Genomic DNA, 19,534 nt, shown 5'->3' with positions numbered 1-19,534 from the left:
TTCTAATGCCTCTTAAAGGGAAAGTAATCTAAAAGTAACGGAATGTAATCAGATTACGTTACTGAGTTTGAGTAATCCAAAAGTGACATTACTGATTACAATTTTGGACAGGTAACTAGTAACTAACAGATTACATTTAGAAAGTAACCTACCCAACCTTGCCTTTGACCCTGTGCCAAGTCCCCCACCATCTACCAGCCCACTGCCAGCCAGAGTTTATCACCTAGTGAGCATGGCATAGCCGTATACCATATCAAAACATCTGAAAGCAAGAGAAGTTTCCCATCCCACGTTAAACCTCCACTTCATAACATGATAAATGGCTGTTTTTCGCAAGACTATGTTTCTCGGGGGGGGGGGGTCATTTTGCACCAGGGGGTTGTAAGCAATGTGAACCATCACTCAAAGTAGAAAGCTCTGTTTTTTTTAATTAAAATACTACCCCTGGCTGCTGAGAGACTCCTCACTGCAGTAAAGTAGCTGTGAACCCAGACAAATCAAGTATCAAGGTCTTCTGGTCAGTCAGCATACAGCATACAGCATACAGCATACAAAACAAGCAGCTCACACCCATGCAGCGCATATTACACATCCATACATGTCTAATCACACAGGTCAACAAACTGCACGGTGTCAAAATCCACCAAGCAATCAATCAGCGAGTCACAAAGGCACAGAGTACAACAAGAGTTGAATTCGGTCAGAGCCAGAAAACTCAGATTTGAGTAAAATAAATGCTAGAAAACCAGATGTGAGACACTATGACTTACGTAGGAGGTGTTAGACATAGACTGACTATACCAAACATTAGGTATACCAAAGAACACCCCCCTCCCCCCTTTTTGCCCTCAATTCGTTGGGGCATGGACTCTACAAGGTGTCAAAAGCGTTCCGCAAGGATGCTGGCTCATGCTGACTCCAATTCTTCCCACAGTTGTGTCAAGTAGGCTGGATGTCATTTTGGTGGTGGACCATTCTTGATACACACAGGAAACTGTTGAGCGTGAAGAACCCAGCAGCGTTGCAGTTGACACAAACCTGAAGACACTTAAATATTTTGTCTTGCCCATTCACCCTCTGAAAGGCACACCTACACAATCCATGTCTCAAGTGACATCAATAAGGGATCATAGCTGTCACCGGGATTCACCTGGTCAGTCTATGCCATGGTGTTCTTAATGTTTTGAATACTCAGCGTATATGTGTTAAAGGCACTACATAGACACCACATAGGAGCTGTTATAAACACTACATACATACCCAGCCATCACGTGTCTTAAGATGTCTCAAGACATGGTGACGGCTGTGTACGTGGCCATTACATAGGTGTTATAGATACACAGACACTACACAGAACTACATAGTGACTGACCTGAGACCAGTTCGTATAGGCTGTAGCGGTAGAGGACATGGTCCTGCTCCTCGAACCTCTGGGGCCCCTGGCAGAGGGCCCGACACTCCACGTCGGCCTTGTAGTACTCCTGGAGGGCCTCCTCGAACTGGGCGATGGCCCCCTTGTAGTCTGCACTGTCATACAGCTTCACCCCGGCTGAGAAGGACCTCTGTGGGGAGAGAGGGGGAGGGAGGGAGAGAGGGAGAGAGGGAGAGAGGGAGGGTGGGTGGGAATAGGAGAGGAGGAGAGAGGCAGGGAGAGGAGGATAGGGGAGAGAAGGGACCCAATAATAGGGGAGGCAGAGAGATATAGGGAGACAAAGGCATAGAAAGAGAGAGGATGAGAGAGAGAAAGCGGATAAAGAATTTAGCTCAGCTTGTGACCACATCTATACACATAGAGGTGTAGTATAGACAATCATAGACAGTTGCAGCTGCCTGCTAAAATACAAGTTGCAGCTGCCTGCTAAATGACGAAAGCATAGAGTAAACAGTGTAGTGTAGTCTGTCTGTGTGGAGAGACAGACAGACAGGCAGTCACCACTGCAGCACTACAATGAATGTGACTGTGTGAGCATTGACACATCCCTCCACAATCAAACCTCAGTGGGCTTCAGTGCTCTCCACAAGCAGCAGTCATTTACCTAAACTCGTCTCCACGCATGAAATTGCACTGGCCACTGTCAGCCAAAAGACTTGGATCACGGATAACCACCAACACAAAGAACCATTTACATAGAGTAGTCACACAATGCACTTTATTTAGAATGGTAATAGCTGAAAATATGTTAAAAACAGACACTGATTCAGCTAATACGAACTGGCACTCAATGCTCTGGCTAGGTACTTACTGTTTTGTAGGCACAATGCATATGGCACTCAAAGAAACACCGAAACCTGGCAACACCAAAATGTTCAATTGAAAGACTGTACACCGATTTCTGGTTGGCAGAAAGAGGCAAGAGGGTTTCAGAGAGAAAGCCCAGTCTGGTCCTGCCAAATAGGCTTGGGCGGTATACCGTATATACCATATGCCAGGGTACTTGGAAAAAGTCACGGGATGAATTTTCAATACCGTCAAACTATCTCTTTGAAGTTTTTTAATAAATGGGAATATACTCAAGCTACTTTTTACGTTAATATCCGCAATAACCTTGTGCAATACTTTAGGAGATGAAGCAGATTGCGTTCTTCTGTCACGCCCTGGCCATAGAGAGGGTTTTATTCTCTATTTTGGTTAGGCCAGGGTGTGACTAGGGTGGGCATTCTATGTCCTTTTTTCTATGTTTTTGTATTTCTTTGTTTTGGCCTGGTATGGCTCTCAATCAGGGACAGCTGTACATCGTTGTCGCTGATTGGGAGCCATACTTTGGTAGCCTGTTTTCCTTTGGGTTTTGTGGGTGGCTAATTTCTGTTTAGTAGACCTGACAGAACTGTTTGGCTGTCGTTTTCGCTTTGTATATTGTGTTGCGCCTTGGTCTACTCCATTCAACAGCCGTTACATCTTCATTTCAACCTGTCACATTATTTTCCGTTATGAAGCTTACCGTAATTACCCAGAACAGTGGATCCAGTCACATGTTTGTTTGTATAAATAGCACAACGGGAGAAAGCAGGAGCTGGTGAGTCCATAGCGTTCAATATCTGTCAGTGAGTCTGTTGTGCAGCGCACATGAGGTGATAAAGTTACACTTGAATGCAATTCACTACTAAATGTTAGCCAGATATCTTATAAAGGCTTTCTGCTGTGTTTGAGTGGTCCAAGAGCTCTTGGTGAGTTCTGTTGAGCTGCCATTTTTTTTCACTGGGTTTCCTACTATTGTTTCTTTTATCCTTTGTTCTTCTCTTCTAGAAAAGGCTCTACAGCTGCGCCATCGAGAGCATCCTGACTGGTTGCATCACTGCCTGGTATGGCAACTGCTTGGCCTCCGACCGCAAGGCACAACAGAGGGTAGTGCGTATGGCCCAGTACATCACTGGGGCCAAGCTTCCTGCCATCCAGGACCTCTATGCCAGGCGATGTCAGAGGAAGGCCCTAAAAATTGTCAGACTCCAGCCATCCCTAGTCATAGACTGTTCTCTCTGCTACTGCATGGCAAGCGGTACCTGAGCACCAATTCTAGTTCCAAGAGGCTTCTAAACAGCTTCTACCCCCAAGTTATGACTCCTGAACATCTAATCAAATGGCTACCCAGACTATTTGCATTGCAACATTTGCCCAAAAAATTCTTCAAGCTCTGTCAATTTGGTTGTTGATCATTGCTTACTCTCACTAAGAGTAGTGGCTGCTTTGAGTGATGTATTGTTGTCTCTACCTTCTTGTCATTTGTGCTGTTGTCTGTGCCCAATAATGTTTTATTTTTATTTATTTCACCTTTATTTAGCCAGGTAGGTCAGTTGAGAACAAGTTCTCACAACTGCGACCTGGACAAGAATAAAGCAAAGCAGTTCGACACGTACAACAACACGGAGTTACACATGGAATAAACAAACATACAGTCAATAATACAGCAGAAAAATCTATATACAGTGTGTGCAAATGAGGTAAGATAAGGGAGGTAAGGCAATAAATAGGCCATGGTGAAGTAATTACAATATACCAATTAAACACTGGAGTGATTGATGTGCAGAAGATGAATGTGCAAGTATTAATACTGGGGTGCAAAGGAGCAAGATAAATACAGTATGGGGATGAGGTAGATGGATGGGCTATATTACAGGTGCTGTGATCTGTGAGCTGATCTGACAGGTGGTGCTTAAAGCTAGTGAGGGAGATATGAGTCTCCAGCTTCAGTGATTTTTGCAGTTTGATCCAGTCATTGGCAGCAGAGAACTGGAAGGAAAGGCGGCCAAAGGAAGAATTGGCTTTGGGGGTGACAAGTGAGATTTACCTGCTGGAGCGCGTGCTACGAGTGGGTGCTGCTATGGTGACCAGTGAGCTGAAATAAGGCGGGGCTTTACTTAGCAAAGACTTGTAGATGACCTGGAGCCAGTGGGTTTGGCGACGAGTATGAAGCGAGGGCCAGCCAACGAGAGCGTACAGGCCGCAATGGTGGGTAGTATATGGGGCTTTGGTGACAAAACGGATGGCACTGTGATAGACTGCATCCAATTTGTTGAGTAGAGTGTTGGAGGCTATTTTGTAAATGACATCGCCGAAGTCGAGGATCGGAAGGATGGTCAGTTTTACGAGGGTATGTTTGGCAGCATGAGTGAAGGATGCTTTGTTGCGAAATAGGTAGCCGATTCTAGATTTAATTTTGGATTGGAGATGCTTAATGTGAGTCTGGAAGGAGAGTTTACAGTCTAACCAGACACTTAGGTATTTGTAGTTGTCCACATATTCTAAGTCAGAACCGTCCAGAGTAGTGATGCTAGACGGGGGGCAGGTGCGGGCAGCGATCGGTTGAAGAGCATGCATTTAGTTTTGCTTGCATTTATGAGCAGTTGGAGGCCACGGAAGGAGAGTTGTATGGCATTGAAGCTCATCTGGAGGTTAGTTAACACAGTGTCCAAAGAATGGCCAGAAGTATACAGAATGGTGTCGTCTGCGTAGAGGTGGATCAGAGAATCACCAGCAGCAAGAGAGACATCGTTGATGTATACAGAGAAAAGAGTCGGCCCGAGAATTGAACCCTGTGGCACCCCCATAGAGACTGCCAGAGGTCCAGACAACAGGCCCTCCGATTTGACACACTGAACTCTATCAGAGAAGTAGTTGGTGAACCAGGCGAGGCAGTCATTTGAGAAACCAAGGCTGTTTAGTCTGCCGATAAGAATGTGGTGATTGACAGAGTCGAAAGCCTTGGCCAGGTCGATGAATATGGCTGCACAGTAATGTCTCTTATCGATGGCGGTTTGCACCATGTTTTGTGCTGCTACCATGTTGTGCTGCTGCCAAGTTGTGTTGCTACCATGTTGTTGTCATGTTGTGTTGCTACCATTCTATGTTGTTGTCTTACTGTAGGTCTCTCTTTATGTAGTGTTGTTTTGTCTCTCTTGTCGTGATGTGTGTTTTGTCCTATATTTTTATTTCATTTATTTACATTTTTAATCCCAGCCCCTTCCCCGCAGGAGGCCTTTTGCCTTTTGGTAGGCCATCAACTGACTTGCATAGTTAAATAAAAGTTAAATAAATAAAAATAAAATTGCTAGACAACCTTTTTCAATTCTTGACATAGATGTTAAATTAGATTTAAGTCAAAACTGTAACTCCGCCAGACATTCACTGTCTTCTTGGTAAGCAACTCCAGTGTAGATTTGGTCATGTGATTTAGGTCATTATCCTACTGAAAGGTGAATGAATAATTAATAATAACATCACCATGCTAAAGGGATTTTCGCCTGCTTTTTAAAAAATTACCCATCTACCAATAAGTGCCCTTCTTTGCGAGGCATTAGAAAATGCCCTGGTCTTTGTGGTTGAATCTGTGTTTGAAATGTAGTGCTCGACTGAGGGTTCTTACAGATAATTGTATGTGTGGGGCACAGAGGTGAGGTAGTCATTTAAAACTAATTTTAAACACTATTAATGCACACAGAGTTAGTCCATGCAACTTATTATGTGACTTAAGACATTTTTTACTTCAGAAATCATTTAGGCATGCCATAAAAAAAGGGGTTGAATACTTATTGACTCAAGACATTTCAGCTTTTCATTTTATATTAATTTGTAAACATTTCTAAAAAAACATAATTCCTCTTTGGCATTATGGGGTATTGTGTGTAGGCCAGTGACAAAAACATATCAATTTAATCTATTTTAAATCCAAGCTTTAACAAAACAAAATGTGGAAAAAGTAAAGAGGTGTGAATACTTTCTGAAGGCACTGTAATTCTATTTAAAAACACCAGATTGCCCCTAGTGGGATATACAGTACAGTGAAATCAATGTGTATTTTTCACCATATAAGATACAATACAACATTAGAAAACTGCCTTCTTGGTCCATGTACTGGGATATAAGGGAAAATGGTGTATTCTTATTTATCAGGATGCCTACACCTCTACTGTTACTACAGTAGGCGGCAGCATAGGCCTCTCCAACCCAACTCCTATATACATATTCACATGTAACTCTTGCAGTAAAACCACATCTGCTGACAATCTCTTTAACTCTCCTGTTGCGTTCGTTTCATGTTAATTAATTCTGTGTTCCCGGTCCAAAATGGCCGCCCCATTATAGCTGATTATAAATCTATAATAATACATATATTATCACCTAATGTTGTTTTGGATCTTTTTTTATCAACTTACGTTCTTGTGAACATTACAAGTTTTGAGTTTCTATTTGCTATTTATGGCCTGTACGCCTTATTGACCTAAGCTCATACAACAAGTTTTTGAGTAAAAAAAGCATAATGTACGGATAATTTTGACTACAACAAATACTCAGATGAAACATATTGTGCTATTTATCACAGACTACTTTGTGTCAAAGTTTAACAAGGACTCCCTCCTCCTCACCAGTGTCATGATCAAAGATATGATCAAGAGCCTCAGATACAGTATATCGTTTGGTCATTGTGCTGCTACAGAATGAATTGTGAGCAAGGCCTCAAAAAAGCTTTATATACCAGAGCTGCAATAAAAGTTCTATATATTATTGAATCAATGTTGCGATTGTTTGTGAGAATGCCAACAGGTGTGGTTCCCATGGGGGAAAGATTCTAATGGGGAAAGGTTCCCTTGGGGGTTGCCATGGAAGCCAAGAAGGGGAGTGAGGTGTATGTGTGTGTGCGTGTGTGTGCTCAAACACACATGCATGTGGGGGTCTGGGAGAGGAAGTGTGTCCATCTGATGAATGGGCATGTGTCTGAACTCAATTTTTTACACTAATTGTAGTCTCACCCATTCATTTCTAAAGACCTGTCATTTTTGACCGGGAACATCAGTCCTCAACTGGCAGCTTCATTAAATAGTACCTGCAAAACACCAGTCTCAACGTCAACAGTGAAGAGGCAACTCCGGGATGCTGGCCTTCAAGGCAGAGTTGCAAAGAAAAAAACATATCTCAGACTGGCCAATAAAAATAAAAGATTAAGATGGGCAAAATAACACAGACACTGGACAGAGGAACTCTGCCTAGAAGGCCAGCATCCCGGAGTCGCTTCTTCACTGTTGACGTTGAGACTGGTGTTTTGCGGGTACGATTTAATGAAGCTGCCAGTTGAGGACTTGTGAGGCATCTGTTTCTCAAACTAGACACTAATGTACTTGTCCTCTTTTTCAGTTGTGCACCGGGGCCTCCCACTCATCTTTCTATTCTGGTTAGAGCCAGTTTGCGCTGTTCTGTGAAGGAAGTAGTACATAGCGTTGTACGAGATCTTCAGTTTCTTGGCAATTTCTCACATGGAATAGCCTTTATTTCTCAGAACAAGAATAGACTGACAAGTTTCAGAAGGAAGTTCTTTGTTTCTGGACATTTTGAGCCTGTAATCGAACCCAAAAATGCTGATGCTCCAGATACTCAACTAGTCTAAAGAAGGCCAGTTTTATTGCTTCTTCAATCAGGACAACAGTTTTCAGCTGTGCTAACATAATTGCAAAAGGGTTTTCTAATGATCAATTAGCCTTTTAAAATAATCAACTTGGATTAGCTAACAGAACGTGCCATTGGAACACAGGAGTGATGGTTGCTGTTAATGGGCCTCTGTACGCCTATGTAGATATTCCATTACAAATCAGCCGTTTCCAGCTACAATAGTCATTTACAACATTAACAATGTCTACACTGTATTTCTGATCCATTTGATGTTATTTTAATGGACACAAAATGTGCTTTTCTTTCAAAAACAAGGACATTTCTAAGTGACCCCAAACTTTTGAACAGTAGTGTACATTACATATATAGAGCATGTGATTATGAGGACTGAGCAGACATTTAACAGAGAACACACAAAAAACATAAAGCAAAGTACTTCTTTGTACTTTGAGGCACTATGCCTTTTTAGAGCTTTTAAGCACCAACTCCTCTCCTAATGAACCGAAAGACTGTAGATTATGTCATTATACATACATTGGAGGAAGACTGCCACTTAAGTACTGTCGCCAGTTTGTATTACCTTGTAAATTAAATGAACGTATAGTGGCCGGTGGGGGTCAACTTGAGGAGAATGGGTCCACCGAGAGAGTGGGATGCCAAACCTCCCATGCCAAACCTCTCCGCCTCCCCCTCCCAGTTTTCTTCCCCCTTTTGCACACCCAAGCCAAGCTTATCATCCCCTCCCATCCTTGCCCTCCCTTACCCTCCCAGGCAAAGTTTATCCCAACTTGCTGTCTTTTCCCACACTCCATTCTTCTTAGACACATTTACACCCATCCATATATCGACTTACTCATCCATTCTCCTTCATTCACATACAGCATATACCCCATGCAGCCACCCACCCATTATCTCCCACCCTCCTACACATATTCACCCTCCTTCACACTCCCATTCATATGCACAGACACATACACACACTCACACCCACTCACACCCAGTGGTGTAAAGTACTTAAGTAAAAATATTTTAAAGTTCTACTTACGTCGTTTTTTTGCGGTATCTGTACTTTACTATTTATATTTTGGACTTTGACTTTTACTCCACTACATTCCTAAAGAGTATAATGTACTTTACTCCTTACATTTTCCCTGACACCCAAATGTACTAGTAACATTTTCAATGCTTCGCAGGACAGAAAAATGGTCTAATTCACGCACTTATCAAGAGAACATCCCTGGTCATCCCTACTGCCTCTGATCTGTTGGACTCACTAAACACAAATGCTTAGTTTGTAAATGATGTCTGAGTGTTGAACTGTGCCCCTGGCTATCCATAAATTAAAGAAACAAGAAAATAGTGCCATCTGGTTTGCTTAATATAAGCAATTTGAAATGATTTATACTTTTACTTTTGATACTTAAGTATATTTTAGCGATTATCTTTACTTTTGATACTTAAGTACATTTCAAACCAAATACTTTTAGACTTTTACTCAAGTAGTATTTTAATGGGTGACTTTCACTTTTACTTGAGTCATTTTCTTTTACGATATGTTCACTTGTCATCTCCCGTCTGGATTACTGCAACTCGCTGTTGGCGGGGCTCCCTGCCTGTGCCATTAAACCCCTACAACTCATCCAGAACGCCGCAGCCCGTCTGGTGTTCAGCCTTCCCAAGTTCTCTCACGTCACCCCGCTCCTCCGCTCTCTCCACTGGCTTCCAGTTGAAGCTCGCATCTGCTACAAGACCATGGTGCTTGCCTACGGAGCTGTGAGGGGAACGGCACCTCCGTACCATCAGGCCCTACACCCAAACAAGGGCACTGCGTTCACCCTACCTCTGCAGAAGCACAGTTCCTGCTCAGCCCAGTCAAAACTGTTCGCTGCTCTGGCACCCCTTGGTGGAACAAGCTCCCTCATGACGCCAGGACAGCGGAGTCAATCACCACCTTCCGTAGACACCTGAAACCCCACCTCTTTAAGGAATACCTGGGATAGGATATAGTAATCCTTCTAACCCCCCCGCCCCCTAAAAAAAAGATATAGATGTACTATTGTAAAGTGGTTGTTCCACTGGATATCATAAGGTGAATGCACCAATTTGTAAGTCGCTCTGGATAAGAGCGTCTGCTAAATGACGTAAATGTAATGTACTTTTACTCAAGTATGACAATTGGGTACTTTTTCTACCACTGCTCACACCCATAGAACAATTATTGACATACGTGCTATATTTAAGCAGTAAGGCACGAGGGGGTGTGGTATATGGCTTTTCTTATGCACGACGCAACGCGGAGCGCCTAGACACAGCCCTTAGCCGTGGTATATTGGCTATATACCACAAACAAAGGTGCCTTATTTCTATTATAAACTGGCTACCAACGTAATTAGAGCAGTAAAAATAAATGTTTTGTCATACCCGTGGTATACGGTCTGATATACCACGGCTGTCAGTCAATCAGCATTCAGGGCTCGAACCACCCAGTTTATAATTTCTCTTTTGTATTGTCTTTTCAGTGTCCATGTAGCTCAGTGGCATCGGCTACTTCTATCATTACTTCCTAGAGAAGAGCAATTACTTGGGGGACAGTAGAGTTTAGATTGTATTGGGGGAAGGGGAAAATGATATTGTCTCAACTTAGCCATCACCATGTCTGATTATCGATTAGTACGTCATGGATGTTAGAAAGGAAGGATGCCATTTAAAGGTAATAAAACAGGCCCTGAATTTGTACACTAATCAAACAAGTTGTGTAAAGATGGATTAAAATCACTCTCAATGGAAAATCCCCATTGAGAGTACTTTGGGTAAGGTTGCATCTTTCTCCAAACATAAATGCTGTTTGGAGGATTCCTGGGATTTCTGGAAAACCAGGGAATTTGCGGAAACAGATACCAGAATGTTGTAACCTTAGCCTCGAGAAACAGGCAGTTACACACTCTTACCTGATGAGGCCGGGCCTCTCTGTCCACAAAGTGGTCCTGGTCGGTTCCCTCCAGAGCCTTGTACTGCTCTAAGTTCTGATCCATTTCCACATGCTCTGGGTTAGCCTGGAAATAGGTGTGGGCCGCCGCCGCTGCCTTGTCCAACTGCTTCAGCTATACAGGAGAGGGGGAGAGAGAGAGAGAGAGGAGACAGCGAGAGAGAGAGAGAGCGAGAGAGAGAGAAAGAAAGAGAGCAAGAAAGCGAGAGCGAGAGCGAGAGAGGCATTAGTACAGATATCCATGAAAACCACTACACATGAGCGTACGCCAGCTGCACCTGGCTGACAAATAGCTGCTTTTAGCCAAACATAGCCTTTCCCAGGGTCAAATTCATTGCGCCACAGTTGGAGAAATAAACCACCCACAGATAATATAGTCCTGTAGTCCAGCTGTCTCTAGCAGGGCAGTGTGGCCATGTGGAATACTTTGGTGTGGCCCGAGTTAAGTAAAGGACAGTGGAGTATATTAATGACAGTGTTCACCTCAGGACGTGGAAGTGGAGACACACCCTAAACCCGCCTCCTCATCACCACTCCCTTCACATGGAATATAGAGGATGGCACAGGTCTCACACCAAGATGATACACCGTCTCATTGGAGACGAGATCGAGATCTAAGGACATGATTACATTACCTGTAATCATCCCCCAGGCACTGACCACAAAGTCTTTGACGACATTTATGCTGACAGGGCAGAGACTGCAGAAGCAATCAAATGAAGTAAATGGGGTGTATACCGTGCCATTCAAAGAACGGGTTAAGGCCATGACCTGACCTCACAACTTTTTGCAGTAAATATAGTGTTAAGATTTAGGGTTGGCGTGGAATCTACTGCACTAACAGAGAGTGGCATATCACAAGCCACAGTTCAAAGAAGACCTTAAAACCAGTGCTGACTTGAGCATAAAAAGACTCCTTCATTAAGTTATCTAGTTTGCAATATTAATGGTTCTGGCTGAGTAGGAGACGAGCAGGAGAGAAGAACTGTGACTTTTAAAAGGACACATTGTTCCCATTTACTTCCCGTCGGCATGGACACTCACCATCCATTCCATCAATGTCTCCCCAAATGGTGGATTTGCTTCCTTCATCTGGAAACGTGGGAATCATACATTTGGGCACATTAGCATGAAATAATTATCCCAATCCCAAGGATTTTCTTCCATTACAGAAAAATGCATCAAGAATAAACACAGAAGGATAAAAATTGGGCCTGTCAAGCATCTTTGACTCCTATCAGAGGCCTCCCGAACAAGACAACACAGACGTGGGGTGTTTGAGTAGAAGTGCTGTGGATACTGTACAGACCTCGGGGCTGCTGGTCTAAATGAGCTCATGCTAAAAATTGTAAAAGCCAGCCGCTGCTATTTCTCAGGCTTGGCAGCCTGCCGACGCAATCTCCGCTAAGAAGTGCTCTGAACTCTCACTTGGATTCCATGTTTTTATCTAGTCAATGACCTGTGTGACATTTTGTTGAAGGATCATTGACTACAAGTAGGTCTGTTTGACGCTCATATTTACCCAGAAATGTAGTGGTATTCTAATGGTTCTGGAAGACAGTAGCTCTTAAAATGTTAGGGCCAGAACCCTAAAGCTTTAAGAATGTTCTTGAAAACATGCTATTTCCATTGTTCTTTTGACAAATGGAAAAAGCCAAAGTTTCTTTCCTCTGAAATAGCCATGACACACCAGTGGGTCCCACACCACCATTTGGGAAACTGACTCAAAGGCTCCACAGCTGTTGAATATAACCAGACTAACAGCATCATTCACAAACAGCCCACTCTGCAGACAGAGCGGATTCCCACGTGCCGTGAAATTTGAGGTCTTAATTCTGCCTTCACAAGCACCGCTGTACTTAGGACGCAATGTTTTTTTTCCCTTGGCTCTACAGTTAAGAAGCCCATATCTCCCTCCCTCCATCTCTCCCTTCACATTAAAGGGTCGTAAACCACAAATGTCACTTTTTAATTCCACTTTTTCGAACGTTTAACCTACCTGCCCATGTCAGATAAGGAAACGCAGCTTAAGAGATTGGATCACATCAAAAGGGGAAGGTATGGTTTTGCTCCAGCTCCTGCTGCGCCCTGTGTTGGTTGCTTGAAGAGCTATCAGATCTGATCAAATCACTGTCAAGTCCTGACAAAGCAAGATCTTTGCCAATCTTTTCCTAGGACATTCCCGGGAAAAACAACCCCCTTTCACAATAGCTCACATCAAGATGTGGCATGTCATGGCCTGAGAAACATGCCCAGGACAGAGATGGACAGACCCTCAACATCGCAGGGATACAATAACACACTCCCAAGAGATTAGAGATGCTTCACAGACCTCTGTCTGTGTGGGAGTGAGGGTAAGAGAGAGAGAGAGGGAGAGAGAAAGAGAGAGATTATGGTCAGTGGCAGCGGGCGAGCAAGCAGCAGAGGTGGCTTCCTGCTTAGCGTCCAAGGAATAAGTGTACGAGACAGTGAGCTCTGTCTAGCTGAGGATCTCATGTGGTGCAACGTTAGCTCCGTCTCGTAAGAAGGGAGGTGACCCATATGACCCTGCTCATTTTAAATCCTTCCTATACTCATTAAAAACAGGTGCTGGTTTGAATGGTCTGAGACCAGGCTCCAAGCTTGTAACTCCACTGTCAGCTCTAGGCTCTTTCCTGACTAGGAAGGCTGGCCGCAAAGTCCTTATCTGAGTGCTGTGCTGATCAACAATCTCCTCTCTTTTTTTCCCTTCTCTTTTTGCAACGCAGCCACGGAGAGGAGCAGGGGAAAGAAGAGCTGTGTGGACATGCTTGGTTACCTCTGAAAGGCCAAAGAGCGAACTGGTGTCGACTACATTCCTGCACTGTCCACCTCTCCCCCGTGCCGCCCAGGCCGAGGCTAAGGACCTATCGGCAAGAGGACAGCCAGAGGGACGGAGGAGGCATTTTTGTGTCCCATCCAAATGCTGACCTCTCCACTTTTCCGGTAATCGTGATGAATTCCGCCGGACTTCTCTCCGCCCGAGAGCTAGAGCCAAGGACGGGGCTGTGACGTTCAGGAGAGGGGCTGGGTGGAATCCAGCCACCTGTGGAGTGTCTAGGCCCACCTGCCGTTCTGCTCCACTACTCTCCCCAGTCCTCCCCCTAACGCCTCAGAAAGGCAGGGTCAGGAGAAAGGGGTATTAAGTCCAGCTGCAGTACAGACACAGCTGCGTCTCAGCACTGCCAGATCTATTGTTCCGAGACATGAGAGAGACTAGAGAGAAAGCGGAGGAGGATACTCAATCTGACGCATGACAGCAGTGCACGGCTTTGATCACGAGAAGCCACAATAGCATCATAAATCCGTGATCACAGTTCTGCACAACCATTAAAGTTAGCAAAGTACCAAAAGTAACGTTTTTTACATCGTTTTAAATCTATCTTGCGTGAAGTAGTTTCCTCTAAGAAAAACACAGTTTCAGAAAATTGTGCAATTAAATAGAACATAGCAAAGTGAGGGTGAAGGTTCGCTATGAAAACTGCATTATAAAGACCTCAGGGGTATTCCATAAGCAACATACAGGACTGGGCAGCCGTGCTGAGAGACTCATTCTCTATAGTGATAATAGATTTACAGTGATACTCTGCAGTGCTGACCTCAAACATCCAGTGATGTCACTGGTTTACGGAAAGAGAAAAGATCTGTGATGCTGGAGGGGCTAAGAGGAGACTGCCAGGAGTACAGTATCACACTGTATACTGAACAAAATTAGAAACGCAACATGTAAAGTGTTGGTCCCATGTTTCATGAACTGAAATTAAAGGTCCCAGAAATGCTCCATACGCACAAAACGCTTATTCCTCTCAAATGATGTGCATATCCCTGTTAGTGAGCATTTCTCCTTTGCCAAGATAATCCATCCACCTGACGGGTGTGGCATATCAAGAAGCTGATTAAACAGCATGATCATTACACAGGTTCACCTCGTGCTGGGGACAATAAGGCCACTTTAAAATGTGCAGTTTTGTGACACACACAATGCCACAGTCTCAAGTTTTGAGGGAGAGTGCAATTGTCATGCTGACTGCAGGAATGTCCACCAGAGCTGTTTCCAGGGATTTAATGTTCATTTCTCTACCATAAGCTGCCTCCATTGTCGTTTTGGAGAATTTGGTAGTACATCCAACCGGCCTCAAAATCGCAGACCACGTGTAACCTCGCCAGTCCAGGGCCTCCACATCCGGGTTCTTCACCTGCAGGATCGTCTTAGCCCAGCCACCCGGACAGCTGATGAAACTCAGGAGTATTTCTGTCTGTAATAAAGCCCTTTTGTGGGGAAAAACTCATTTTGATTGGCTAGGCCTGGCTCCCCAGTAGGTGGGCCGCGCTCCCAAGTGGGTGTGCCTATGCCCTCCCAGGCCCACCCAAGGCTGCACCCCTGCCCAGTCATGTGAAATCCATCGATTAGGGCCTAATGAATGTATTTCAATTGACTGATTTCCTTACATGAACTGTAATTCAGCAAAATCATTGAAATGGTTGCGTGTCATGTTGATATTTTTGTTCAGTATAGTAAAGCATGATGCAACCGCTCAGATATTTCACACAAAAACATCTGCACATAAATCAAACCCCCAAATTAGTCAGAATATCCCCCCGAGGATGACATTGCAGGCCCAGTGTGAGTAGATCATCTTTCTAAAGAGGGACCACAGCACTACCAAATAGCACTATGGAATAACATTACCAAATACTCCCAGGCATATCACAATTATTTCCATTATCAAGCTGGGAGACTCGTATTGAAGAGGGATGTTAGATTAGCCACATCTTTAGTTTTTTGTTGTTGTGACAACTCCTAGATCACAATCTCTACTACATGTATCGGGGGTTGTCCCCCGCTGTGTTGAGTTGCCTTGGCGACAGTCCATTACTAAACATAGGACCCTGGGACCAGGTTGAGAAGGGGGCATCTGAGGAGGGGTTAGGGGTATTGAGAAAACCACACTCTTCCCACAGAATCACTACGATGCTGATATAGACAGTCTTCTTGTAGTAAGTTATGCAAAATTGATCAATTACTTTCAGCCGACCTTTCAGCTTAACTCCCAATCTTTGTTATCAACATCTCCTTAAGTCGGTAAGACTTTTCCCACAACAAAATATTAGATTTTTCCTTTCATATTTAAAAAAATAAATAAATCAATACACACCAGCATCACCTGTTTACGCTTCAAAGCTAACAACCGTAACAACCTTACCATTAACCATCAGGCATCGAACACAGTGTCCTTGTATAGTATGCACATGTTTTTCCCCTCATGAATTTCAGAGGTGCACCTGTAATGGGGAAATAACTAGCGCCCAGTACGCGCCCTTACTCTGTCCTCCCTACAGAAAAGGAACCTGTGTTACAGCCCTAGTCGGGCCGCCCTGCCATTCTCGCTCAGTAAAAACCTATTGATGTGGGATCGGCGAGAAGCCAAGTCAAACGGCCATTTGCATGTTTCTCTCCCCATGAGCCTCACACTCACTTCACAAATATGTAAATAGTTCTGTAGCCAGGTCAAAGACACAGCGGGGCTGTGATGACGAGCACGTATCCCTCCCACACAAATTGACAGGAGACAAGAGACAGGGGTCGGCGTCAAGACGAGAGTCAGCAGTAATCACAAACCAGGCAACCAGCAACCACCGTCTTCCCACAAACTTGGAAGAACTGGGGAAATCTGGCAGTGATTGGCCTGCACACATATGAATAAAATCCCTAAGTAAGCTGCTTTCTAAAACACAGAAAATACCTTAGACTAGAAGACCCTAGGTCAGGTTCCCCAACTGGCAGGGTTCCCCCAATTTGGCCCATGGGTGGTTTTATTTGCCCCATCCCCCCCCAAGATTTCTGAACAAATAAAATAATACTAATAATAATTTGTAAAAATTGTTGAGAATTTTAACTGTTGAACATAAAATACTGCAAAAACACCAGGAAATCAGCTCCAAGTGATTTTAATTTTGGAAATCTGTTCCCAGGAATTCCCACACATAATATAGAGACACATACAAATTTAAGCAAGGTTTGAAATAATTACGTTTTAGGCAAATATTATATCTGTTTGGGCTTCTTGCAGTCAATTTATTTGCAGTCTACAAATTATTTGTAGTTACTGTATGTTCCGGCCTTCCGACCCTCCGCTCCAGAAAAAAATTGGCCCTTGACTGAATCTAGTTGACGACCCCTGCTCTAGGTCATTGGCAGGCTATAGGGTCATGGTTTGAGTTTTAGTACCCTGGACTCTAGAACAGAAGGCCAGAATCAAAGAGTGAGAACTTAAGCCTTAACTCTTGGAAACTGCTGGGGGTTTACGGCCTACTGGAGTTCTAGAGTAGAGCTTGTGGGTCTATAACAGGCTAAGGTTTTGGGTGCACACATACCAGCACCTCTATGAATCTGTTCATTTCTGGCATGGAGATTGACCCCATTCAGAAAATGTACTTGTCTTCTAAAGTCCACAGTACTGTATGCTAGGTCAGGACACAAATGGAAACAGCCAGCTTCCATCCTCATTCAGGCTTACAATTCAGGCTTCAATGGGGACCAGTAGAATAACAACACCCTAACTACGGCGCTAATAGCATTTAGCGCATGTAGCGCTTGGGGTGTCAAATGTATGCCCGTGGCTGTTACATGTGTAAACAATTCTCACTGCTGCTATTAAACACCCGGCCTAGTCTGCTAAGCCTCCACTGACAGAAGTTTGACCATCGCGAAAAAGGTCTTTAAAACGATGACGGTTTCCCTCAAATAAGTCCTGTCCAGTGAGTTCCTTGGCCCCAGTACTTAGCATAGTACACATTCCAGCAGCAGATAAGTCTGTAGGATAACAACAGCAGCCAATAACGGTTTTAAGGCCTCTAAGGGAATAGCTGCCAAGCACTGCTAACTAGGGTCAAGTTAGAAGTCAAACATCTGCCAGAGAACGTATCTAAGAGGAAACGCTGCTTCGATGATATGCATTGTTTGATTTGATTTGATTGTTGTCGTTTCGATGATATCCATTATCTCTAAAGATGTAATGACCTGTGTTTATACATGGCCAGGCATAACAAGCAGCCGTATTCCATGTGTTTATATCGCTGAAGGACCTAGGCTTGCTGGTATTGTTCTTGAGAACCTGCTGTCCTCAACTGGCCCTGAAATGGAAGGCTCTAGATGGAAGGTGACGGAATTATAACATACAGTACCGTTCAAAAGTTTGGGGTCACTTAGAAATGTCCTTGTTTTTGAAAGAAAAGCAAAAAAAATTGTCCATTAAAATAACATCAAATTGAACGGGCCTTCTTTAGACTAGTTGAGTATCTGGAGCATCAGCATTTGTGGGTTCAATTACAAGCTCAAAATGGCCAGAAACAAAGTACTTTCTTCTGAAACTCATCAAGTCTATTCTTGTTCTGAGAAATGAAGGCTATTCCATGCGAGAAATTGCCAAGAAACTCAAGATCTCGTATAACGCTGTGTACTACTCCCTTGACAGAACAGAGCAAACTGGCTCTAACCAGAACAGAAAGAGGAGTGGGAGGCCCTGGTGCACAACTGAGAAAGAGGACAAGTACATTAGAGTGTCTAGTTTGAGAAACAGACGCCTCACAAAACCTCAACTGGCAGCTTCATTAAATCATACCCGCAAAACACCAGTCTCAACGTCAACAGTGAAGAGGCAACACCGGGATGCTGGCCTTCTAGTTGCAAAGAAAAAGCCATATCTCAGACTGGCCAATAAAAATAAAAGATTAAGATGGGCAAAAGAACACAGACACTGGACAGAGGAACTCTGCCTAGAAGGCCAGCATCCCAGAGTCGCCTCTTCACTGTTGACGTTGAGACTGGTGTTTTGCGGGTACTATTTAACGAAGCTGCCAGTTGAGGACTTGTGAAGCGTCTGTTAAAATGTGCTTTACTTTCAAAAACAAGGACATTTTCGAAGTGACCCCAAACTTTTGAACGGTAGTGTAGTTTCTCCAGTCTCCAGTCAAGTCACAAACAACATGAAACGGACCGGCGCCGACAGTGCTCTACATTCTTTCACGCATGACGTCATCAGACAACAGTCTGTCATCACCTATTGACATTGCATTGATCTTCGCATACATTCCAGTCATCTCTTAGGTCAGTATGTAACGTTAACACAAGAAGACAAGATATACTAAATCTAGGCTAGGTGTATCTTATAATCTGTTCAAATATTTACTGGTCTGTAAACACAGTAGTTATTTACTGATTAGGCTGGACCAAGAAAGAGTTTACTGTTGCTAAACCCAATATTAATGTTACGAAGGTTGAGTCCAATTTGGACTGGGGTTGCTTAGCCATACAGGGAGGTAAACCACAGAATATCTACAGTATGGTAGTCAGATCAAGAAGATGTTGAGGTCTAGTCGCTATGCGTGTGTGCAGACCAAACATAAGTTTAACATCTTAGTTGCTTAGACACAACATTGGGAGTGCTTTACGCCAACTTTCTTTGCAGGGAAAAGTAAAGGAGAGGCAGTAAATATATTAACCCATTTGGAGAGAATGGAACTGATCATGGCACCTTGAATTAAGGTACTTTTCCCGCTACTTTAAAATCAATGCCCCAAAAACGTAAGTAGATTAACGTGTGGCTAAAAGCATACTGTAACACTAGGGATAAATGTGATGTAGCCTGTTCATA

The 19,534-nt window shown here is 43.7% G+C and overlaps 1 protein-coding gene across 2 annotated transcripts in view; it reads right to left on the bottom strand.

Annotated features, from left to right (window-relative positions):
- LOC106613518 (prolyl 3-hydroxylase 2) overlaps window positions 1-19,534 on the bottom strand; it is a 94,517-nt gene that overhangs the window by 22,490 nt on the left and 52,493 nt on the right. For both annotated transcript variants that reach the window (XM_014215861.3, XM_082956716.1), the window contains exons 2-3: window positions 10,825-10,977; window positions 1,373-1,562 (exon numbers count right to left, since the gene is read on the bottom strand). In XM_014215861.3, the coding sequence (XP_014071336.1) occupies window positions 1,373-1,562; window positions 10,825-10,977 (343 nt within the window). The remainder of the gene's footprint in view (window positions 1-1,372; window positions 1,563-10,824; window positions 10,978-19,534) is intronic.

This window comes from Salmo salar, chromosome 10 (genome assembly GCF_965601325.2).
Source record: "Salmo salar chromosome 10, fSalSal1, whole genome shotgun sequence".
Classification (NCBI taxonomy): domain Eukaryota; kingdom Metazoa; phylum Chordata; class Actinopteri; order Salmoniformes; family Salmonidae; genus Salmo; species Salmo salar.
This window is presented reverse-complemented; position numbering and strand designations above follow the sequence as displayed.